Source organism: Cervus elaphus, chromosome X (genome assembly GCF_910594005.1).
Source record: "Cervus elaphus chromosome X, mCerEla1.1, whole genome shotgun sequence".
Taxonomy (NCBI): Eukaryota; Metazoa; Chordata; class Mammalia; order Artiodactyla; family Cervidae; genus Cervus; species Cervus elaphus.
This window is the reverse complement of record NC_057848.1, coordinates 33868272-33894521: the sequence shown is the minus strand read 5'-3', so window position 1 is coordinate 33894521 and position 26250 is coordinate 33868272. Positions and strand designations below refer to the sequence as shown.

General features: G+C 42.6%; 1 protein-coding gene across 2 annotated transcripts; it reads right to left on the bottom strand.

Annotated features, from left to right (window-relative positions):
• Positions 1 to 922: 922 nt before the first annotated feature.
• On the bottom strand, positions 923 to 2372 carry LOC122690628 (tropomyosin alpha-3 chain-like). 2 transcript variants are annotated; one of them, XM_043897510.1, is made up of 2 exons: positions 2198 to 2265; positions 923 to 2063 (listed from the first exon to the last, which is right to left on the bottom strand). In XM_043897510.1, the coding sequence occupies exons 1-2, from the start codon at positions 2263 to 2265 to the stop codon at positions 1583 to 1585; spliced, it is 549 nt and encodes a 182-aa protein (XP_043753445.1). In that variant the 3' UTR covers positions 923 to 1582. The 2 variants fall into 2 exon arrangements, with proteins under 2 accessions (XP_043753445.1, XP_043753444.1); XM_043897509.1 differs by having other exon boundaries at positions 923 to 2372.
• Positions 2373 to 26250: the final 23878 nt, after the last annotated feature.

Sequence of the window (26250 nt, the reverse complement as noted above, 5' to 3'; positions counted from 1 at the left end):
TCGTATAATTGGTATCATACAGTGTATAACCTTTTCCAGACTGGGAGACCTGCGTTCGATCCCTGGCTTGGGAAGATCCCCCGGAGAAGGGAAAGGCTACCCACTCCAACATTCTGGCCTGAAGAATTCCATGGACTGTAGTCCATGGAGTCGCAAAGAGTCGGACACGACTGAGCGACTTTCACTTTCACAGTGTATAACCTTTTCCAGACCAGCTTATTATACTTAATAACATTCATTCAGGTTTCATCCATTTCTTTTTGTGATTTGACAGCCCATTTATTTTTATTTTTATTATTTTTTTTATGGTTGGAGGGAGTGGTTCTTTATTTAAAAAAGACATTTATCAATTTTCAGTATCAAAACAGTTACACTATTGGTTTTTTTTTTTCTCCCAGTTGGTCTGCAAAGAGACCACACCAAAGGAGAGAACATTTTAAGCCAATTAAGCTGCAGGATGCACACCTAACAGACCTCACTGAAACCTCATCAAAAAAGGGGGATTGGGTAGGGAAAGAAACTTCAAAAGATCAGCACACTGCTAGCCCACAGACTGTAGAGAGCTCTCACAGGCAGAGGGGTGACCAGTGTGCCTCAAACCCAAAGAAGCAAAGTTCCAAAATAATATAAAATTTAAAAAGTTTTGTACATAAGCTTTTCAAGATTCCTCCAGCACTAACCGATACAAAGCACAATGAGATGGCACTTTTGGAGACAGCAGCTTCAGACCCAGAAAAGGGTGATGAGATGAATTTCAAATGGCTAAATCAGTGGCAAAACATAATTTTCTTTCCTTTCAAGGAGGCAGGAGAGCAATTAAGTGGTCACTTCAACATAAAGGGCACATGATCCATTCTGTGAGCAGTTGGGAACAGGGTTGAGCTGGGACAAGGATTTGGTCTCAGAGGTTTCACTATCTTAATTGGTCACTTCTGATGAAAAAAGAAAAAAAAAAGTTGTCCAAAGATACTGTAAAGCTGAAAACCTGAACAGCACCTTTTTTTTTTTTTTTTTGGCTAACTCCTCCTGGAATCATCTTTCTGGTTTGGCGGGTACTTTTTACAGAGCAATGAGGTTTCCCCAAATGGAGCCTTTCTCTGGGCTGCTAGGCTCTCAGTAAGGCAGGCCCAAACCTTTTCCCTTTCTCTCTGAAGAAGGCAATATGCATTAAGCTGAAACGTTACCTTCCAAAAGTGAGAAAGGGATTAGACTGCTGCTTCAGAACTATGGAATTATTTGGAATGTTTTTTTACAAATGGTTGTTACATCAACAACAAGAAAGGTAATTACAAAATGTGTACATCACAACATGCTTTTAAAGACACTCTGCATTGTGCTCACCTTCCCTTAAACGTTGTTCCCAAAGGTGCTCAGCCTCTAGCCCAACTGGAATCTCTGGGGAGAGGCAGAGACAGTTTGGCGAAAAGGACACAGGAGTAAGGGGGTGGGAGAGGTGGCGAAAGGAGAAAGCAGCCTTCCAGTTAAAGATCAGCCCTCAGTTTAAAGGTCAGCTTCGGGCAGGCTGGCCTCAGCGGAGTCCGGGTGAGAGGGAGGAGCGGCGGCAGGGCGGGACTGGGGTGTTCTACATCTCATTCAGGTCAAGCAGAGTCTGGTCCAGCATCCTTTGTGTACAGAGGTGCTCCTCTTTGGTGCATTTCAGTTTATCTTCCAAATCATCAATTGTCTTTTCCAGCTTGGCTACCGATCTCTCAGCAAACTCAGCACGTGTCTCTGCCTCCTTGAGTTTATCGGTAAGAATCTTTATCTCTTCCTCATATTTGTCTTCTTTTTGAGAGTACTTTTCTTCAGCAGCACTCAGACACTTAAGGTTCTGGTCCATCAGTCTGATTTGCTCATCCATCTCTCGGCAACGGGACTCTGCCAGCTCGGCCCGCTTCTCTGTGCGTTCCAAGTCTCCCTCAATAATCACCAACTTACGAGGGACCTCTTCATACTTCCTGTCTGCCTCTTCTGCAATGGGCTTAGCTTCTTTGAGTTGGATTTCCTGGAGTTCCATTTTTTCTTCATCTTTTAAGGCTCGGTTTTCAATAACCTTCATACCTCTCTCGCTCTCATCAGCAGCTTTCTCAGCTTCCTCCAGCTTTTGCAGGGCAGTGGCCAGGCACTCTTGAGCTCGGTCCAGCTCCTCTTCAACCAGCTGGATCCTACGGTTCAAGGAGGCCACCTCAGCCTCAGCCTGTTCTCGGGCCCGCCTTTCCCCCTCCACTTCCCGCTGGAGGCGCTCGGCCCTCTCCTCTGCATCATCGGCCTGCTGCTGCAGAACCTGGATCTTGCGCTTCACCGCCTCGATGGTGGTGATCCCGGCCATGGTCCCCACCCAGCTCCGGCTTGCCTTCGGGTTCCTGCCTCCTCCGCTCGGCGTTGCAGCCGCTTCTCCCATTTCTTTTTATTCTTGAATAATATTCTGTTATATTGATGTACGGTAGTTTGTTTATCCATTCAGCTAGTAAAGGACATTTTGATTGCCTCCAATTTGTATGCATGTCTGTGTGTGTGAAAGGGAGTATGAATTAAGCTGTTATAAAATTCATGTGCATGTTTTTGTGTGAGCATTAACTTTCACATCATTTGGTGATCTAGGAGCAAAATTGCTAGATCATGGGGTATGACAGTGTTTAGCTATGTAAGACATTGCTTCCAAAATGACTGTACCATTTTGCATTCCCACTAACAATGAATGAGAGTTCCTATTGTTCACCTGAACAATATCGAGGCTGGCCCATCACCCACCGAACTACAGAGTAGTACCCCACTCAGGGTGCCCCATTTAAGTGCCTGACGTGCTGATCCACAGAGTAGGACCCCAGCGTGGGGGGGGTGGTGGTGGTGGTGTGCTCTATGTGCCCGATATTCAGGTCTACAAAGTAGGACCCCACCCAGGGTGCCCCTTTCAGTGCCTGAAGCGCCAATCCACAGAGTAGGACCCCAGTGTGTGTGTGTGTGGGGGGGGGGTGCTCTATGTGCCTGATATTCAGATCTACAAAGTAGGACCCCACCCAGGGTGCCCCTTTCAGTGCCTGAAGCGCCAATCCACAGAGTAGGACCCCAGCGGGGGTGGAGGGGAAGGGGTCCTCTATGTGCCTGACGCAGGAACAACGGAGAAGGACCCCAGGCAAGGGAACCCTCTAAGTGCCTGAATGGGTGGAGCTATGGAGAAAGACTAGCCAAAGAGGCCTTCTGATTGCTAGCTACCAGAGGCTCAAAAACAACAACAGCAAAAAACAAACAACCTCTGATAGGGCCATAACTCCTGTGGCTGAGGCAGTCTGTGTCCCTGCACATTTGGTGCCATCAGAGTCCCCGTGACCCAAGCAGCTGCATCACCTTCATGCTCAACCCTGATTGGGGCAGAGCTTCCACAGGCTCTGCATCTATCCACACAGTGTCACTTCGGTTGTGTCCAGCTCTTTGAGACCCTGTGGACTGTGGCCTGCCAGGTTTCTCTGTCAGTGGGGTTCTCCAGGCAAGAATACTGGAGTGTATTGGCCCATATTGGTTCCCCATAGCCTTCTAAAGCACTATATTTCCTGCTGCCCTAGCTGCCAACTCCCCTGAGTACCTGGTGCTGCCAGAACTCCTGTGACCCAAGCAGCTGCACCACCTCCATACCTGGCCCTCACTGGGGCAGACCCAAGTCCTCCAGGGCAGCCTCAGGAGTAAAGCCCAGTGGACAACCTACCTGCAGAGGTGGAGATAAAACCACAATTGAAACCCAGGGGCAGGGTGGCTAAGGAAGACCCAAAAGCATCCCACCAGCTGTACAAGCTGCAGATTAAATCCACACAATCAACTAGGCAGATTTTGTGTCTACAGAATATATAAAAAGACACTGAGAGCTCCCACAAAAGAAAATGTGCTAGTTCTGATAGCAGTGGACATTGGAAGCAACCAGACACAGGACAGGAGTAGGACCAGATTAGAGTCTAAGCTGCCCTCATAGCAGGCCCAGAGACCAACACAGTGTTGGAGGGCAACCTATGGAGGTGAGGTGGACTGTGACTTCCAGCGAGGGAAAGGACACTGACCGCAGTGACTCAAGAAAAACATTTATTATTCTTATATTTTGACTTGTTCTGTAATTTCTTTTGATTTTCTTTTCTTTTCTGTTTTTCCATTTCTGTTTTCCATTTTCCCCCTCTCTTTTGTAGTTGTCGACTTTATTAGCACTATGAAATCTAATTAAGCTTTTGAGTGGTTTTTTTTCAATCACAGTTTTTATTTCTGTTGTAAACCTCTGCATCTACATTGGCCTTTTGCAGTTCTGTGGAGTTTTCCTTGCCTTTTTTTTCTTCTTTTTTTAATTTTAAGTTTTAAAAACCTATTATTTTTTCTACATTTATTCCTTTGTTCGCTTTTCCTACTGTTCTTTTCCCCTAGCAGTTAATCTTTAACATATATGTATCCTCTTTATCTACCTTTATTTAACTTTGCATTTCCATTCTTTCTATCTTTCCTTTCTTTTTCTCACCATATTCGTTAGTTTTGTTTTCATTGCTTTATTCCCCAGTTGGCACCTTGCTTTAGTTTTGTTTTCCAGTTTGTGCTTTAGTTAGTTTTGTTCTTAACTGGTGGATATCATTTTTGGTTTCCTTTGTTCACCAGATCAATCTATTGTACTTTATTTTTGTTGGACTGTTTTGATTTTGCTTATAGGTGTATATGTATATATTCCATTATTTTAATTATTATTTACCTGATTTTGTAACTGCCATTTGTCTGGGGTTCATCTTTCATTTCTCATTTTTGAGTATTTGTTTTAATCTCTTTTAATGCCATAACAAACTACCTGTGGAATCTCCATTTTTGGCCAGAGATCAAGCCTTGACTTTTGGAGTGGGAGCACTGACTCCAAGTCCCTAGACTACCAGAGAACTCCTAACCCTAGGGAGTATCAAATACTGAGAACTCCCACAAATGAAACCACTTGAATACAAGACGGGGCACCACCCAACCACCAGTAGCACTCTGTGCAGGACACCTCATCCAAACAACAAACAAGACAAAAATACAAACCCAATCATCAGCAGACAGGATTACCACCTCACTCAGCCTTGCCCATCAGAGAAAAAAAAATACTCAGCACAAATCTCACCCTAAATGAAGCTTACATATACCACTGGACCAACCTTAGGAGGGCAGAAACCAAAAGGAAGAAAGAATTCAACCTTGAAGCCTGGGAAAAGGAGACCTCAATCACAATAATTAAAAAAAATAATGAAAAGGCAGAGAAATACTACACAAATGAAGGAACAAACTAAAAACACTAAAGTCCAAATAAATGAAAAGGAAATAAGCAAACTACCTGAAAAAGAATTCAGAATAATGATAGTAAACATGATCAAAAACCTTGAAAACAGGATGGAGAAAAGGCAAGAATCAATTAACAAAGACCTAGAAGAATTAAAGAATAAACATACAGAGACAAACAACACAATTACTGAAATTAAAAATACTTTAGAAGGAATCAATAGCAGACTATCAAAAAAAAATAGCAGACTATCTGAAGCAGAAGAACGGATCAGTGAGCTGGAAGATAAAATGGTGGAAGTAACTGCTGAAGAGCTGAATAAAGTAAAAAGAATGAAAATAACTGAGGATAGTCTCAGAGATCTCTGGGACAATATTAAATGCACCAACATTTTGAAAATTTCCCCAACATGGAAAAGGAAATAGTGAAGTGAGAAAGAAAGTTGAGTCTATCTGGACTACGTTCCCTGTGCCATGGTAAGAGGAGAGTGAAAAAGTTGGCTTAAAGCTCAACATTCAGAAAACTAAGATCATGGCATCTGGTCCCATCACTTCATGGCAAATAGATGGGGAAACAGTGGAAACAGTGGCAGACTTCATTTTGGGGGGCTCCAAAATCACTGCAAATGGTGACTGCTGCCATGAAATTAAAAGACGCTTACTCCTTGGAAGGAAAGTTATGACCAACCTAGATAGCGTATTAAAAAGCAGAGACATTACTTTGCCAACAAAGGTCCGTCTAGTCAAGGCTATGGTTTTTCCAGTAGTCATGTATGGATGTGAGAGTTGGACTATAAAGAAAGCCAAAGAATTGATGCTTTTGACCTGTGGTGTTGGAGAAGACTCTTGAGAGTCCCTTGGACTGCATGGAGTTCTAACCAGTCCATCCTAAAGGACATCAGTCCTGAATATTCACTGGAAGGATTGATGTTGAAGCTGAAACTCCAATACTTTGGTCACCTGATGTGAAGAGCTGACTCATTGGAAAAGACCCTGATGCTGGGAAAGATTGAAGGCGGGAGGAGAAGGGGATGACAGAGGAAGCGATGGTTGGATGGTATCACCAACTCAATGGACATGAGTTTGAGTAAACTCCGGGAGTTGGTGATGGACAGGGAGGCCTGGCGTGCTGCAGTCTATGGGGTCGCAAAGAGTTGGACACGACTGATCGACTGAACTGAACTGAATTAAGTTGAAGGCTAACCACAATTAGACATTTTTGCCATGATGAACAAAATAATTTTGCCAATTCTCTTGCCACTCTCTAGCTCCTTCTGTGATAGTCTAAGCAAAGTCCATCTTCCTTGAAATCACCAAAGACATCAAGTCTGACATTTTGGGGCATGTCAATTCTTCCTTGAACTCTATTTTCACAAAGAAAAAAATGTTTCATGCCTTATGAAACAAAATAAAAAGCTTACCTGCAGTTAGTTCCCCAGTGACTGCATCAAACCCCACATGAATCTTATGTTCAAACTCTGAAGGAAGAGAAAGATCACTATAATCTCTTCAAAATTTTTCTCATACCCTTTCTTTTTCTCTTCTTCTGGGACCCCTATAATTCGAATGTTGGTTGTGCTGGGTTTTCTTTGCTACATGTGGGCTTTCTCTAGTTGCAGCAAGGAGGGGCCACTCTTTATTGCAGTGCACGTGCTTTTCATTATAGTTTCCTCCCTTGTTGCAGATCATAGGCTCTAGGTTTGCGGGCTCAGTAGTTTAGTGCACAAGCTTGGTTGCTCTGTGGCAAGTAGAATCTTCCAGGACCAGGGATCGAACCCACGTCTCCTGCATTGGCAGGCAGATTCTTATCTACTGGACCACCAGAGAATTCCCTAAAATTTTTAAATATTTTAACAAATACTTTTCATAATGACTGTGTACCAGGCACCTTTCTTACCCCTTTACATATAATAAATCATTTTATCTTTACCACAACTCTCTGACAGAAGTAATGTTTTAATTTTCATTTTAGAGATGAAGAAACTGAGGCACAGAGAGGTAAAATAAATCACCTGAGGTTCAACAGCTAGGAAGAGACAGAATCAGAATTCAGACCCAAGAAGCCTGGCTCCACATTCTGAGGGCTTATTCACTATCCTGTGCCACTCTTCTGACAATACCCTTGGCTTCCCTTTTAAGTTCTAGTCCACAGCGCCCCCTTGCGTTTTGTTTATTCCCAACCATTCTGAATAATTGTCCTGCCTCTCCCCACCAAGACTCTGTCCAAGTCGAGTTCCAGGAGGACTGGTAGTCCCTCCCCTCCACCAGGTGTAGCCAAGCTCCCAGGATGGGATCCAAACACAGGTGAGTGGTGGTGATGGGCTGAACTGGCAATCATATCTGGCCATTATTTTCCTGGCAGTAAAACTGTCGACTAAAAAATACAGTCACAACCTGAAAGTAGAGAGTTATTTTATTTGGTGGGAATGTTTAGGACTCCGAGCCTGGGAGATAGCATCTCAGTAGCTTTGACAAAACTGCTCAGAGCAGTTTGCAGGAAAGGAAGTCAGGCTATATACACGTTTGTGACAAAGGGAGCAGGCAGTCTGAACATCAAAGATCAGGTATCAGGGAATTTAGCATTCTGCGTATGGGAAGATGAAAGCCTCTCAGCTCGCTGAATTCATTCCTTTCATAGCACTTCAGCATATTCCTTCCACAGCACTTCAGCCTTCTGGGGCCAATCCTCTTTCCTTGTTCACTTTGCTTCTTGCATTCCCCCAGGTCCTCAGCATTCACTGTGGGGTGTGGCAGCATCTGGTGAATTGCAGTTTGGGGAACCCTCATTCACATTTGGAGGCCAGAAATCACTGATGGCTGTGACATTTCTTGTTTGTTAATATGGCAGAAGGTATTTTCACTTTACAGTCGGATCAGCGGTAAAGAATCCGCCTGCAAACAGGAGCCTCAGGAGACACAAGTTCTATCCCCGGGTTGGGAAGATGCCCTGGAGAAGGAAATGGCAACCCACTCCAGTATTCTTGCCTGGAGAATCCCCATGGACAGAGGAACCTGGCAGGATACAGTCTGTAGGGTCACAAAAGAGTCGGATAGGATTGAAGCGACTTAGCACGCATGGGGAAGGAGAGGCAGCAGATACAAGAGGAATTTCCAAGGGAAAATCAGCAGTATTGTGAGGCATGAGGAAGTAGAGGCTCCTTCAAGGATCATCTTCTGGCCTGAGTGACTGGGCAGGTGAATGGTGTTGCCACTCACTGAGAGGTGGGTACAGAGGGAAGAGCAGGTGGGCAGGGAAGGTAGTTATAACAGTAGGCATGCATGGCTCATGCATCATGGGGGGAGCAGGCAGACACTGATCACTGTGCTCACTCTACTGAGGAGGGAATGTGAGGTTCTGAGACCTGAAGAAACTTTCCCAAAGTCACACAGTGAGTAGCAGGGTTGGGATTTGAACCCAGGTCCTTCTGACTACATGTCTGTGCTTTTAACTGGTTGGGTGGAAGGCGATCAGCCTATGCTCAGACCCCCTTCCCTTGTTCTGCCTGCTATTTCAACCCTGATTATTGTCTGTCTTCATGCCTCCTGATTTGCTGCCTTTCTGGAACTTTAATTTTGGCTTGGGCTCTGACCCTGGCTGCCAACCTTTCCATGACTCTCAGCCTTTCTTTAATCTTCAGTGTTTAGATAACTGCTTTGCCACCACCCGATCCGCCTCAAGGCCACATGCTACGCTCTCCCCATGCATGCTTCACCCAGACACGTGACTCAATTGACTCTACAGCTTATAAGACCCTTTTCCATTTCCCATCCAACACTGAGTCTCCATCTCCAATTCCTATCTCCTAGTCTTGCCCTGTAATGAATAGCAGGGCTTTGACTCAGTTTCTACCTTGAAACTTTCTGTCAATGGATTCTTGAATTCCATGCTCTCCGTGCATGTGAGTGTGTAGAGGTTGGTTCCACATACTAGCATTTCGTGGACAGAGGCTGGATGTCCCCAACATTGCTGGACAGTCTCACATGGTGAAGAATGCCCTGGATTCTGCCTAACTTTTGAATGCCACCTCCCCCTACCCAGTTATTCATGTAGATGAAAAAAAAATCGATTTATAATTATCTGTGCCTAGAACATAACTCTGCTTTACATATTAAAGATTTTTTGCATGGTTTGAGTATTTGCTTGAAATTTCCAGGAATACAACTACTGTGTAAATGGAAAGAAAATTGAGTTTTGTTTTGTTCAGAACTCTCCCAAGAGTTGTTTACCATTTTTGAAGATCAAGTTGCTGACAGCAATGCTGCTCATGGTAACGGAGTCACTAATGCAATGCCCTGTAAAGGTCTGTATTTGTAGCATAATTTGCACCTATGGGTTTTCTACACAAAGGTGCAAGTTTCTGCCTGTTTCCTTAGATCTTCTACTGTTGTACAGCCCGAACCTTTACAGACGGATTAATTACATTTTCCTTTTATTTCTCCTTAACAGCACAGTTAGGCCTTTCTGTCTGTCTGTCTCTATGTGTTTCCCTCTGACTCTCTCTCTCTCTCTCTGACACACACACACATAAATTGTGTGACACACATACATAAAATTGTGTATATATTAGATATATTACCTTGTCCGTGACTTTCCTTGTTTCCTTGATTCATTGTTTTCAGGATAGCAAATTATTTGTTAAAAAGGCAAACGCTTACTAAAGTGCTCAAAGCTGTTTCAAAATCTTTGTATGTATATCTCAATCCTCACAAAAACCAAATGAGGTAAGGTTTATTTGCACTTTTATTTTGCAAATGAAGAAACACAAATGAAGAGACACAGAGAAGTAAAATAATTGGCCAAAGTCACACAGCTGGCAAGTGATAGAGCTGCAGTCTGAACCCAAATCTGTTTGACTTCAAATGCAGTGTGCATTCAGTTGCTGGGTATGTGGTAGATTATTATCTGTCATGCTTCTTATTAGTGTTAGAACGGACTCAGAATGATTCTAAGGGCAATATATTCCAAAATTCTTTGAGGGTTCCGAGAAAAAGTACAGAGAGCCTCAGGAGGATGGCAAATACTCTTGTATACATCTGGGTATATTTGCTTGGAGGCTTCCCTCGTGGCTCAATGATAAAGAATCCACCTGCCAATGCAGGAGATGCAAGAGACGCAGGTTCCATCTCTGGGTTGGGAAGACCCCCTGGAGAAGTAAACGGCAACCCATTCAGTATTCTTGCCTGGGAAATCCCATGGACAGATGAGCCTGATGGGCTACAGTCCATGGGGTCACAAAAGAGTTGGACACAACTTAGCGACTAAACCACAAGAACATGTTTGCTTGACACTCACATATCCAGTCAACTGATCTGAGTCAAGTTGAATGATGTCTTATTCCTTAATTGCTTCTTGTATCCAATCAGATTGTATAAGGCCCAAGAGTAGCTCTGTGCCAACCATACTTTCCATTTGAAAAAACAACGTACATTATCTGACACACAATACCGCAATGGGACCAAAGAGGTTCCATCTGGACTCCTAAATCCCTACCCTATCAGCAGCCAGCCACCTCTATAGGTCTTGGTGACTACTGAGATACTCAAATCTTTATTTTTCTCAAGTAGCAAGCTATATCAGGTGAAAATGCAAGTCACATATCTGCCTTATTCAGAGAAACGTCGTGCCCTGTGTAGGTGCAGCCTTTGCACCCCCATTGAGAACTACAAAGTTCATGTTCCAGCAGCTCTGAAGTCCACCACTAGATGGCAACGTTCTCCAGGTTTTGAATGACAGAAAAAGCCAGCTTTGTTTAATGCCAGTTTTTCATGAGTCATAGGTCAAATGAACCATCTTTCTTGTCACTAGAAGAATGCCCACATGTTTTCCATGCTGCAGTTTCTGGAAAGGTAACTTGCTTTTGGCAACTTGTTGACATTTGAACAATAATCTGAAGCCGGTTCCGGTACAGCTGGGTCTCCTCTGTTTTAGTGCAAATACTCATTGAGCACATACTATGTCGCAAGTGCCTTCACTACCGAGGGGCCTGGGTTCGATCCCTGGTTGGGGAACTATGATACCACAAGCCGCATGGTGCAGTGGGGGAGAAAAAGGAAGAAAGTCACCGTCTCATTGGGGACATTGATCCCTGAACAAAAAATTTCTATGATAATATCGTAAGCACTGTGATGGAGTAAGCAGAGATGTGGTACGCACCTCAATCTGGAGGCTCAGGGAAGTCCTTCTGGAATCGTAAAGAAAGGGCAGGTAATAGCCAGGGAAAAACGTGGGAAAGGGGATTTGGGACAGAGGAAATAGACTGAACAGGAAGCTTGCGACAGTATGATGTGTGCTGAGGAAGTAGGTGGGAGCTGGTGGGCACAACAAGAGAATATGGAATGAGGTGCAGGGTAGGTAGAGGTGAAGTTTAGAAATGCAATAATGATTTCACAACTAGGAACTGATACATAAAACCATCTACTCTTCCCAACTACCTCTTGAGATAAGAGCATCACAATCTTACCTTGAGAAGGCACAATCTCTTCATTTCTCACAATGCCATGGTGCATCTCAAAATAACTTTGAGATTAACCTTTAAATCTCTTTGAGAATAACTTTGAATTCAACCTCTACTAAGTACTGAGCACTATGCTAAGAGCTGCTTCATGCATTGCCTTCTTTCGTATATGCAATAATCCTAGGTGATGGATACTTTGAGGCTATTATTATTCTCATTTTACAGATGAGGAAACCTAGGTTCAGAGAGGTTAAGTGACTTGCTCAGGATCACACAGACAACAAGTGATGGAGCACGAATTTGAATCGAAGCATGAATTAAGCACAGAGGAAGTACAGGAAAGAGAGAGAATCACAAATAATGTCAGTAGGCATGGGCTGAGAGTGACAAGGAAGACTGTCTGACAGAGCTAATGTCCAAGATGGGTTAAGTGAAATGGATAATAATAACAGAGTAGTGAAAACATGTAATGTTTTTTAATATGCATAGGCTTTGTACTGTTTCCACTGTTTCTGCATCCGTTTGCCCTGAAGTGATAGGACCAGATGCAATGATCCTTAGTTTTCTGAATGTTGAGCTTTAAGCCAATATTTTCACTCTCCTCTTTCACTTTCATCAAGAGGCTCAAGAGGCCCATAAAGGTGGTATCATCTGCATATGTGAGGTTATTGATATTTCTCCTGGAAATCTTGATTCCAGCTTGTGCTTCATCCAGCCCACCGTTTCTCATGATGTACTCTGCATATAAGTTAAATAAGCAGGGTGACAATATACAGCCTTGACGTACTCCTTTTCCTATTTGGAACCAGTCTGTTGTTCCATGTCCAATTCTAACTGTTGCTTCCTGAGTTGCATACAGATATCTCAGAAGGAAGGTCAGGTGGTTTGGTATTCCCATCTCTTTCAGAATTTTCCACAGTTTGTTGTGATCCACACAGTCAAAGGCTTTGGCATAGTCAATAAAGCAGAAGTAGATGTTTTTCTGGAACTTTCTTTCTTTTTTGATGATCCAGTGGATGTTGGCAATTTGATCTCGGTTCCTCTGCCTTTTATAAGTCCAGCTTGAACATCTGGAAGTTCATGGTTCACGTATTGTTGAAGCCTGGCTTGGAGAATTTTGAGCATTACTTTACTGGCGTGTGAGATGAGTGGAATTGTGCATTAGTTCAAGCGTTCTTTGGCATTGCCTTTCTTTGGGATTGGAATGAAAACTGACATTTTCCAGTCCTGTGGCCACTGCTTTTTCCAAATTTGCTGACATATTGAGTGCAGCACTTTCACAGCATCATCTTTTAGGATTTCAAATAGCTCAACTGGAATTCCATCACCTCCACTAGCTTTGTTCATAGTGATGCTTCTTAAGGCCCACTTGACTTCACAGTCCAGGATGTCTGGCTCTGGGTGAGTGATCACACCATCGTGGTTATCTGAGTCCTGAAGATCTTTTTTTGTTCTTCTGTGTATTTTTGCCACCTCTTCTTAATATCTTCTGCTTCTGTTAGGTCCACTCCATTTCTGTCCTTTATTGAGCCCATCTTTGCATGAAATTTTCCCTTGGTATCTCTAATTTTCTTGAAGAGATCTCTAGTCTTTCCCATTCTATTATTTTCCTCTATTTCTTTGCATTGACCACTGAGGAAGGCTTTCTTATCTCTCCTTGCTATTCTTTGGAACTCTGAATTCAAATAGGTATATCTTTCCTTTTCTCCTTTGCTTTTCACTTCTTTTCACCGCTATTTGTAAGGCCTCCTCGGGCAACCATTTTGCTTTTTTGCATTTCTTTTTCTTGGGGATGGTCTTGATCCCTGCTTCCTGTACAATGTCACAAACCACTGTCCATAGTTCATCAGGCACTCTATCAGATCTAGTCCCTTAAATCTATTTCTCACTTCCACTGTATAATCATAAGGGATTTGATTTAGGTCATACCTGAATGGTCTAGTGGTTTTCCCTATTTTCTTCAATTTCAGTCTGAATTTGGCAATAAGGAGCTCATTATCTGATCCATAGTCAGCTCCCGGTCTTGTTTTTGCTGACTGTATAGAGCTTCTCCACCTTTGGCTGCAAAGAATATGATCAATCTGATTTTGGTATTGACCATCTGGTGATGACCATGTGTAGAATCTTCTCTTATGTTGTTGGAAGAGGGTGTTTGCTATGATCAGTGCATTCTCTTGGTAAAACTCTTTTAGTCTTTGCCCTGCTTCATTCTGTACTCCAAGGCCAAATTTGCCTGTTACTCCAGGTGTTTCTTGACTTCCTACTTTTGCATTCCAGTCCCCTATAATAAAAAGGACATCTTTTTTGGGTGTTAGTTCTAGAAGGTCTTTAGGTCTTCATAGAATCGTTCAACTTCAGCTTCTTCAGCATTACGGGTCAGGGCATAGACTTGGATTACTGTGATATTGGATGGTTTGCCTTGGAAACGAACAGAGATCATTCTGTCGCTTTTGAGATTGCATCCAAGTACTGCATTTTGGACTCTTTTGTTGACTATGAGGGCTACGCCATTTCTTCTAAGGGATTCTTGCCCACAGTAGTAGATATAATGGTCACCTGAGTTAAATTCACCCATTCCAGTCCATTTTAGTTCGCTGATTTCTAAAATGTCGATGTTCACTCTTGCCATCTCCTGTTTTACCACTTCAATTTGCCTTGATTTATGGACCTAACATTCCAGGTTCCTATGCAATATTGGTCTTTACAGCATTGAACTTTGCTTCCATCACTGGTCACATCCACAACTGGGTGTTGTTTTTGCTTTCATTTAGTTCAACATTCGGAAAACTAAGATCATGGCATCCAGTCCCATCACTTCATGGCAAATAGATGGGGAAACAGTGGAAACAGTGACAGACTTTATTTTTGGGGGGGTCCAAAATCACTGCAAATGGTGACTGCAGCCATGAAATTAAAAGACACTTACTCCTTGGAAGGAAAGTTATGACCAACCTAGACAGCATATTAAAAGGCAGAGACATTACTTTGCCAACGAAAGTCCGTCTAGTCTAGGCTATGGTTTTTCCAGTGGTCATGTATGGATGTGAGAGTTAGACTCTAAAGAAAGCTGAGCACTGAAGAGTTGCTACTTTTTAACTGTGGTGTTGGAGAAGACTCTTGAGAGTCCCTTGGACTGCAAGGAGATCCAACCAGTCCATCCTAAAGGAAATCAGTCCTGAATATTCATTGGAAGGACTGATGCTGAAGCTGAAACTCCAATACTTTGGCCACCTGATGCGAAGAGCTGACTCATTTGAAAAGACACTGATGCTGGGAAAGATAGAAGGCAGGAGGAGAAGGGGACAACAAAGGATGAGATGGTTGGATGGCATCACTGACTGAATGGACATGAGTTTGAGTAAACTCTGGGAGTTGGTGATGGACAGGGAGGCCTGGTGTGCTGCAGTCCATGGGGTGGCAAAGAGTCGGACACAACTGAGTAACTGAGGTGAACTGACTGAGGCTCTGTACTGAATGTTTTATAAACATTACCTTATTTAATCTTTACAATTAGCCCTATTATCCCCATTCACAGATGAGGACATTGAGGCACAGAGAAGGTAACCAACTTGCTCAAGGTCATTGGTTAGTTCATGCCAGGGCCTGGTAGAGCCAGGAGGCCCTGAGTGAGAGGGAGATATGAGAGAGGATATTTCAGCCCTAGGAAACAACAGCAGGACGTGAGCCACCATGGAAGGCTGCTAACCCAGAGCCACTTGGGATTGTTAGTCTGTAAAGGGACTGATAAGTGCTCAGGACTGTGAGGCTGGGGAGGCCAGTGGGAGCCATATTGTGAGGGACCTCGGGTACAGCTTAAACTTGACATGTGAGGAGCAGGAGCCCGGGACACACAGGAGACTTGTAAGAGGGCAGGGATCTAATCTGCCTGAGCTGAGGTCTTTCTTCCCTTTGCCAGCATGTTCATGTGACTCATGGTGCCACACAAACATCTGGTCAGAGTTCCTGCTTTTTTTAAATGTGTCTGCTTGTACTCAGAGTGGCTGCATTTCCAGATGCTAACTTTGACAGCTCTGCTCCCAGACAGTGGTCCTCTGGGGAGGGCCCCGGCCCAGCAGCATCAAACCCAAGGCAGGAACTCCGAAGGGTGGGCCTGGCCGCTTCTGTTTCCACAAGTCTCCAGGTAATTCTGAGGCACACTAACACTTGAAAACCACCATCTTATACTATCGCTTCAATATTGTGCCCATGTGTGTGTGTGTGCACGTGATGTATTTCCTCTCCCAACTCTGTGAGGTCAGGAGCCAGGTCTTTTTTTTGATCACCCCACCTCCTGCCCCCTCCTGCATTGCACGTCCCATCTCTGGCACTGACTTGCTGCCTGTAAGTCCTTGATTCTTTCCACACCCAAGTTTAACCGTCCATAAAATGCGACTGATGAGAATGATAATAATAATACTGATTTCATTTGGTTGTTGAATCAAAAGAGTTAATGCAAGTAAAGCTATTAGGACAGTTTTTCTTGACTCCTCTTAAGTATTCAGTTTTATATATTACAGTTGTACCTGGTGTTCAATCAATACTGGAGAATGGATTAAATGAGAGTGAGTTTGGGGTATTCCCTGGTGGTCCAGCGGTTAGGAGTCCACGCTTTCAGTGTTGAGGTCTCAGGTTCAATCCCTTCGTTGGGGAACTAAGGTCCTGTAAGCTGTGGGCAAAAAAAAAAAAAAAAAAAAAAAATAGAGCAGGTTTAAATGAAGAGAGGAGAGAATAAGAAAAGGCAGATGGGCTAACTGGGCGGAGAAAACAAGAAAAGCAAACCTGTTTCAGACAGATTCAGCCCCGCCCTAGAGACCATTGTAGCAAGTCAGGAGCCTGACTTTGCAGGGAGTCAAAGAGAGAGAAAGGGAAAGATGCAAAAGAGATCTGGTTTCTGTATATGAAATGTCCATAAGAGGCCAATCTACAGAAACAGAAAGTATGCCACCAGGGGTGGGTGGAGTGTGACTGCTGGTGGGTATGGGGCTTGCTTCCTGGGTGGTGAAAGTGGTCTGAAATTAGACAGTGGTGATGTTATCACAACTCTGTGAATATGCTCAAAACCACTAAATTGTATACTTTCAAACGGGTCCATGTTATGATATGTGAATTATATCTCAATTTTTAAAAAACTGTTAAAAAAAATCTAATAAGCCTGGTCATTCCGAAAAGAGAAGTCAGGACCTCGGCCTTTCTTTCTCATTAAGCCCCAGGAAACCAGGCACTGAGCAGGTGCAGAACTGAGACCAGGAAAGAAAGAATTTCATAGCTGGATTTTGTTCTAATTTATTTGTTTTGCCACATAGGGGCACCCAACTCATTTCCTGTGTCATTATTTCTAAACATAAAAAAAAGTCTGATGTTTTCATTAAGACCTACCATTTCAATGACATAAAATTAAATTGCCAGAGAAAGGCATAACCTGATTGTAATAAAAGTGCAGCCCCAGACTGGCAAATAATGGGGAATCTCAAAAACATGTGCGTCACATGCTTGAGTTCAACATGGGTGAAAATATCAACCTTTTTTTTCCTCCCATGGCTGCGGGCAGCATAACCTAGTCAAATAGTCCTGGAAGATCTAATTATATCCCCAAAGGGCCCAAACCACTTAATTTCCCCTCCAAGCTTTTAGAGTTTCCAAGAAAATCATTCAACTATTATTTTACAGAGTGATAAAAGCAGCCTTATGCCTTTATGATACAGGATGGATGAATCTGGATTTGGGGACATTTGAGGTTTCAATATATGCTCAACATTATTCATTGTGGTGGGGGAGGCCACTTTATTTTATTAAAGATAGTTTGAACATGTCTGCTTTATAGAACCTCTCTGTGACAAGATTGCCTACTGCCAATAGAGTTCTACCAGGAAAATCCAAGGCAAGCAAAATAAATAACTATGAAGCAATGAATGCTGGAAGAATAATTTAAATGAAGGCAAAAGGGAGGCCATACAGGATAGTGGTCAGAGGAAAGGATATCATGTGCCACAGACCTAGTTTTATTAGGTTTCAGTCCTAAACCAAACTCAAAAATATGAATTTGGGGACTTCCCTAGCAGTTCAGTGGTTAAGACTCTGCCTTCCAATGTAGGGGATGCGGGTTGGATCCCTGGTCAGGAAACTAGATCGCACATGCCATGGGGTGTGGCCAAAATTTTTAAAAATAATAAAATAAAAATAAAACATAAAATGAACCCAGGATTGAAAAACAAATATGAATCTGTATAGTACAAGAGCATGTAGATTCTAGAATTAGGCTGCCTGGGTTCAAATATTGACTGTGCTCTCTGTTTTCCTGAGTTAAGACATTAGCTATATATATTTCTTTCACAGTCCTTTCTATAATCTCTGTTATTGTTATGACCTGACTCACACTAGATTATAAGTTATATGGATAAGGCAAGGGGCCATGTCTGGCCTGGCATATAGTAGATGTGCTCAGTTGCTCAGTCATGTCTGACTCTTTGCAACCCCATGGACTGTAACCCACCAGACTCCCCTGTCCGTGGGATTTTCCAGGCAAGAATACTGGAGGGGATTTCCATTTCCTTCTCCAGGGGATCTTCCCAACCCAGGGATCAAGCCCATGTCTCCTGCAAGTGGCAGGTGGGTTCTTTACCACTGTGCCACCTATATTCAACAAATATTTGTAGAATTGACTAGAACTCGTAACTTTGTGTGGTTGGTCAACCTACCTCTCTAAGTCTTGGTGTCTTTTTCTGTCTGTCAATTGGGGATTAAATTTTTTTTTTGGGGGATGATTTTGATACCTGCTTAATAAGGTTGTTGAGAGAAATCCATATAAAAGTATGATGGCTAACACCTAGCAGGAGCTCCCCAAATGCTCCCTATTATTATTATTGTAAAGTAAATTTCTATATTGGGCTTCCCTGGTGGCTCAGCTGGTAAAGATTCCGCCTACAATGCTGGAGATCTGGGTTCAATCCCTGGGTTGGGAAGATCCCCCGGAGAAGAGAAAGACTACCCATTCCAGTATTCTGGCCTGGAGAATTCCATGGACTATCCAATAAGCAGTTTTCAGATACTGGAATAGGAAATTCAATAGGCTGGAGTCCTTTCTTTAAAGATTTTTTTTATGAGGACCATGTCTTAAAAGTCTTTTTTGAATTTGTTGCAGTATTGCTTCTGTCTTGTGTCTTGATTTTTTGGCTGTGAGTCATGTGGGATCTTAGCTCCCTGAACAGGAATCAAACCCTCCTCCAGCACTGAAAAGTGAAGTCTTAACCACTGGACCACCAGGGAAGTCCCAAGGATTGTTTCTTTAAAAGTGGCATTTTATTTGTTTAAAAAAAATCATTTGAAAGAATCCTTGCAAGAATGTTAATGCATAAATTCTGGGTTATGGCTACTTTAATGTTTTATTTTTATATTATTCCCTATATCTTAACTTGTGTGGTAGTTTTAAAATATGCAAATCTTTGACACTTTTCCTATAGATGGGGGGGTGACTCTGTCCCTTCTTGTAGCATTTTTGTTGTTGTTGATATTTTAAATTTGTGTTATTTGGTTATTTTCCCCAGCTTTATTGGGTTATAATTGACAAATAACATTGTACTATATGTTTAAAGTGTAGGATATGATGATTTGATGTATGTACACATTGTGAAATGACTACCACAATCAGGTTAATTAGCACATCTATCACCTCACATATAACAGAATGGGAAAGACTAGAGATCGCTTCAAGAAAATTAGAGATACCAAGGGAACATTTCATGCAAAGATGGGCTCAATAAAGGACAGAAATGGTATGGACCTAACAGAAGCAGAAGATATTAAGAAGAGGTGGCAAGAATACACAGAAAAACTGTACAAAACAGATCTTCATGACCCAGATAATCACAATGGTGTGATCACTGACCTAGAGTCAGACATCCTGGAATGTGAAGTCAAGTGGGCCTTAGGAAGCATCACTATGATCAAAGCTAGTGGATGTGATAGAATTCCAGTTGAGCTATTTCAAATCCTGAAAGATGATGCTGTGAAAGTGCTGTACTCAATATGCCAGCAAATTTGGAAAAAGCAGTGGCCACAGGACTGGAAAAGGTCAGTTTTCATTCCAAACCCTAAGAAAGGCAATCCCAAAGCATGCTCAAACTACCGCATAATTGCACTCATCTCACAGGCTAGTAAAGTAATGCTCAAAATTCTCCAAGCCAGGTTTCAGCAATACATGAACTGAGAACTTCCAGATGTTCAAGCTGGTTTTAGAAAAGTCAGAGGAACCAGAGATCAAATTGCCAATATCCGCTGGATCATCGAAAAAGCAAGAGAGTTCCAGAAAAACATATATTTCTGCTTTATTGACTACGCCAAAGCCTTCGACTGTGTGGATCACAACAAACTGTGGAAAATTCTGAAAGAGATGGGAATACCAGACCACCTGACCTGCCTCTTGAGAAACCTGTATGCAGGTCAGGAAGCAACAGTTAGAACTGGACATGGAACAACAGACTGGTTCCAAATAGGAAAAGGAGTACGTCAAGGCTGTATATTGTCACCCTGCTTATTTAACTTATATGCAGAGTACATCATGAGAAACCCTGGGCTGGAAGAAGCACAAGCTGGAATTAAGATTCCCGGGAGAAATATCAATAACCTCAGATATGCAGATGACACCACCCTTATGGCAGAAAGTGAAGAGGAACTAAAAAGCCTGTTGATGAAAGTGAAAGAGGAAAGTGAATAAGTTGGCTTAAGGCTCAACATTCAGAAAACTAAGATCATGGCATCTGGTCCCATCACCTCATGGGAAATAGATGGGGAGACAGTGGGAACAGTGTCAGACTTTATTTTTTTGGGCTCCAAAATCACTGCAGATGGTGATTGCAGCCATGAAATTAAAAAACACTTACTCCTTGGAAGGAAAGTTATGACCAACCTAGATAGCATATTAAAAAGCAGAGACATTACTTTGCCAACAAAGGTCCGTCTGGTCAAGGCTATGGTTTTTCCAGTGGTCAGGTATGGATGTGAGAGTTGGACTGTGAAGAAAGCTGGGTGCCAAAAAATTGATGCTTTTGAACTGTGTCCCTTGGACTGCAAGGAGATCCAACCAGTCCATCCTAAAGGAGATCAGTCCTGGGTGTTCGTTGGAAGGACTGATGCTGAAGCTGAAACTCCAATACTTTGGCCACCTCATTCGAAGAGTTGACTCATTGGAAAAGACCCTGATGCTGGGAGGGATTGGGGGCAGGAGGAAAAGGGGACAACAGAGGACGAGATGGCTGGATGGCATCACTGACTCGATGGGCATGAGTTTGAGTAAACTCCGGGAGTTTGTGATAGACAGGGAGGCCTGGCATGCTGCGATTCATGGGGTCGCAAAGAGTTGGACACGACTGAGTGACTGAACTGAACTGATGTGTGTGTGTGTGGTGAGAATGCTTAAGCTTTGCTCTCTCAGCAAATGTATTTGTCTTTCTCTGTTTGGCTTATTTTACTTAGCATAATATTGTCTAGTTTCATCCATGTAAATAGCAGAATTTTTATTTTTTTATGGCTGAATTATATATGTGCATATGTGGGTGTGTGTGAGTCACTCAATCGTGTCCGACTCTTTGCACCCCATGGACTATATAGCCCACCAGGCTCCTCTGTCCATGGGATTCTCCAGGCAAGAATACTGGAGTGGATTGTTTCTTTATCCATTCATCTATTGACAGGTTGTTTCCCTATTTTAGATATCAAGAATAATGCTGCAAGAAACATGGGAGTACAGTTATCTCTTCAAGATCTCTTCTTTTTCTTTTTTAAATTTTTATTGGAGTATCATTGATTTAAGATACTGATTTCTTTTCCTTCAGATAAATACCCAGAAGTGGGATTGCTGGATCATATGATAATTCTGTTTTTAACATTCTGAGGAGGCTCCATAATGTTTTCCATAGAGACTGCACCAATTTATATTCCCACCATCAGTGCATGGGCCGGGGCGAGGGGGTTCCCTTTTCTCCACATCCTGGCCAACTCTCTTTTTTCTCAGTGTAAAGTGGGAGGTATTAGGTGATTGATTTGCATTTCTCTGATGATTAGTGATGTTGAGCACCTTTTTGTGTGCCCATAGGCCATTTGAATGTCTTCTTTAAGAAAATCTCTTTGGGTTCTCTGCCCATTCAGTTACTTAGATGATGATGATGATGATTTTGCTATTTTGTTGTAGGAGTTCCTTATATCCTCCTATCAGACACATGGTTTGGAAATATTTTCTCCCATAGATTTCTTCTTCACTCTGTTGATTGTTTCCTTCTGCTGTGCAGAGCCTTATTATTTTGATGTAGTCTCACTTGTCTGTTTTTGCTTTTATTGCCTCTGCTTTGGTGTCATATCCAAAAAATGATTGCCAAGACCAATCAAGGAGCTTTTCCCTTGTATTTTCTTCTAGAAGTTTTATAGTTTCAGGTCTTACATGCAAGTCTTTAATCCATTTCAAGTTAATTTTCATGAGTGGTGTAAAATAGGAGTCCAGTTTCATTATTTTGCATGTGGATATACAGTTTTCCCAATACCATTTATTGCCGAGACTATCCTTTCCCTATTGTGTGTTATTGAGCACCTTGATAAAGATTTTGCTGAAAAAAAAAAAGATTTTGCTGTTGTTATTCAGTTGCTAAGTCATGTCCAACTCTTTGTGACCCTGTGGACTGCAGCACACCAGGCTTTCCTGTCCTTCACTATCTCCTGGAGTTTGCTCAAACTCATGTCCATTGAGTCAGTGACACTATCTAACCATCTCATCCTCTGTTGCCCCTTCTCCTCCTGCCCTCAGTCTTTCCCATCATCAGGATCTTTTCCAATGAGTCAGCACTTCCCAAAGTATTGGAGCTTCAGCTTTAGAGATTAATTGACCATATATGTATGATTTTATTTCTGGGCTCTTTATTCTGCTCCATTGGCCTATGTGTCTCTTTTTGTGCCAGAACCATACTCTTCTAATTACTGCGGCTTTATAATACAGTTTGAAGACAGGATGTGTGATGCCTCCAACTCTGTTCTTCTTTCTCAAGGTCACTTTGGCTATTTGAGGTCTTTTGTGATTCTATACAGATTTCTTAGGACTCTTGGATTCTTGCAAACTCTTTGTACCCCACAGGTTGTTGTGGGAGTGACTCTATGTGAGTCCTGAAGCTAGATAAAAAAAGGTCCTTTCATTTCCACTTTGCTTGCTGGAACACTTACTCTTGGAGCCCTGAGTCACCATGTAAGAAGTTTGACTACCTTGAAGGCACTGTACAGTGTGATAGCCATCATGTGGACAGGACACCGGTAAGCCCTTTGGTTGGCACTTCTCATCTTTGAGTCCTCCCAGCCCAGGCACCAGGCATGTGAGTGAATAGGATTTTAGATGATTCCAGCCCCTGGCCATCAAGTCACTCTCAGCCTTCAACTTTTCTACATGTGGAGCACAGAAAGCTTTCCCCATTGTGCCCTTTCTAAATTCCTGACATGTTGATTCCATGAGCATAAAATCATGGTTGTTTTAAGCTGCTAAATTGGTTGGTCATTTGTAACAGCATGTTTGACATATTTTGTAATTTTTTCCAGTCTGTATTTATTTTTAAATTGAGGTATAATTGACATATAACATTATATTAGTTTCAGATGTGCAATATAATGATTTGATATTTGCATATATTGCAAAATGATCACCACAATGTCTAGTTAACATCCATTGTCATACATAGTCACAGAAATTGTTTTCTTGTGATGAGAACTTTTAAAATCTACTCTCTTAGCAACTTTCAAGTATGTGATACAGTATGCAATACAGCCACCATGCTGTACAATACATCCTCAGGACTTATTTATTGGAAGTTTGTTCTTTTTAATCATCTTTACCCATTTTGCCCACCCCTCACTTCTTGCTTCTGGCAACCACCTATGTTCTCTGTATCTAGGAGTTCATTTTAAACACTACTATTATTTCATAATTTAAAAAAAAGATCATTAAAAGGATCAGCCCCCCATCATGCTGCCACCTCAATTCAGATTTGGACAGGCGGTAAGGGCAGTGAGTCATGTTGTAATGTCATTTGAAGGGCATTAAATCTCCAAAGCCCATAACTCCATTCTAATGTCTAAAATGCCCCCAATCAAGATGTTTGAAGTCTTTTACTTCCAAGAGTCCACTATTAACACATTATTGACCTGAGATGTATTAATGCTACAGGCATTAGTTTCTGCAAAAATCCCCTGGTCAATAATGTGTTAAAAAGTAATTAATCCCCTCAAAAGGATGGAGATGGGGAACAAGGAAGGAGGGCATTTAACCTGGGCAATGAATTCACAAACGTCTTCAACTTTAGATTTTTGAAGTTATCCCTGAGTGAATTTCTCAATATACAGTGTTTAGTCATATGACAAAAGGGAGATATTCATCATATTTGTTGTTCAGTTGCTAAGGCATGTCCGATTCTTTGTGACCCTATGGACTGCAGCACATATCTTTAAACTTTTGTCTCATCACTTGGTCTACTACCTGTACTGCACTGTGAATTAATTTTAAAAATAAATCTGGCAATTATGATGTGATTAGCAAAATACTATTGTAGAACATTGCCATCTGCCATGGAACATTTAAATTAGAATTGTGTTATAGTTATGAGTTATTCATGGTCATCAGCCAAACCCCTAATTGGCATAATAGTCACTGTTATATTAAAAATCCCATGACATTATTTAGCTGCAAAGATTCCAAACTTTTGCATCAGTCAGATGATACATTAATCATTAACTCTTAGTGAGCAGATAGAAACAAATGGATGTGTATTTTTTTTTAGTTTAAAGTGTAATCATGTGCTATGTAAACATTGAAAATATAGCCCAATTTGAGCAACAGGTTTGGTATTTAGAATATGTTATGCATGAAGAGGGGGCTTCCCAGATGGCGCTTGTGGTTAAGAATCTGCTTGCCAATGCAGGAGACACAGGAGATGCAGGTTTGATTCCTGGGTTGAGAAGATCCCCTGGAGTAGGAAATGGCAACCCACTCCAGAATTCTTACCTGGAAAATTCCTTGGGCAGAGGAGCCCTATGGGCTACAGTCCATGGGGTCGCAAAGAGTCGGACAAGACTGAGAGACTGAGCACACACACATATGCGAAGAGTCTTAGTATCTGGAAATTGCCATTGTGAGTTTGGCTTGCTGAGGGGCCCCAGCTGATCCTAAAACCTATCGTTTGGGGAGGTGTAGGGCATTAAGATTAATGTTGGAGTTTGATGCAGGAATTACCTTTGAGGTCTAGACCTTGAGGTCTAGTAAGTGTTGGAGTCAATAAAGCCCCCTGGTGGAGTAATGTGAGGCGCAGGAAGGGGAAGGCTTAGAGACTGTAGAATTTCTTCTGTCCAATATTCCTCTCTCCATGTTTTGTCTGGGATTTCCAGAGGGAGGGGGCCCAGGAGCTGGGACAGACTGGATCCGTCTTTTCTGAATGTGGCTGTCCTGATGCAAAATTCAGCTCCCTTCTGTGAATCCAAACAGGGTAGCAGCATACAGGGTTACCATGGCTACTGCTCTATTGCACAAGCTCCCCACTGATGCCAGGAAAGGGTGTGTGCAGACTGAGGCTGGCCCATTCCTTGCAGCTCTAAGCTGGCCTCAGCCTTGGAAGCTCCCTGATGGGCTAGGCAGTGCCAACCAGCAGAGGGTGCCACTCAGCCTGCTGTCCAGCCCCAGAGACAGCCCTGAGAAGCCTCACCCTGACGTGTAACCGACGCTGCAGCTGCTGCCATCTTGTGTCCAGCCCCACCTTTCAATGGGAGAGAGCAATCCCAAGACAGGGTTGTCTCCTGTCTCCCACCCCCACCTCTCCCTGCACCAACTGGGTCCTCCCAGAATTGCTGGGTGAGGGTTACCCTCTTCAATATGTCTTTCTTCTCTTCTCATCCCTGTTCTTCCTCTTACTTCTCTCTTCTGAGCTCTTTGCTTCTTTCTCCACTAGCTTTCTCCTTCCCATCTACCTCTTGGACTTCTCACAACCCCTCCCCCTTCCCTCTTGTATTGCCCTTTATTTGATCATTTGATCCTTCACTCTTTTCTGACTTTTTTTGGGGGGGGGCTAGCTGGGTTTTGGGTTCTTAGTTCCCCCCACCAGGGATTGAACTCTGGCCTTTAGCAGTGAAAGTGCCTGAATCCTAACCACTGCCAAGGAAGTCCCAAAGTCTTTTATTTTTTAGTGGCTCCTCTCGTCTTTTTCTTGTTCTCTGATTCTTTATTTCTCTCTTCTTCCTTTCTTTTTATCTGCCATTCTTCATCCAGAGGTTGCAAACTGGTGACTGGTGAGCCAAATTCAGCCCATAATTGGGCTTTATTTGGCCCACAGGGTGTTTTTTTCCTAGTATTTTTTTTTTTTTTTTGCTAACATTAAACAATCATGAGATTTTCTTTTTCGAAAAAAATCTGGATTTTGAACTTTACTTGAAAAACAGAATATCTGGTAAATCTGGCCCACATTACTACAAGGTGGCCATCAGCTGGAGCTGAGTCCAGCTGCCTTTAACAAGGCAA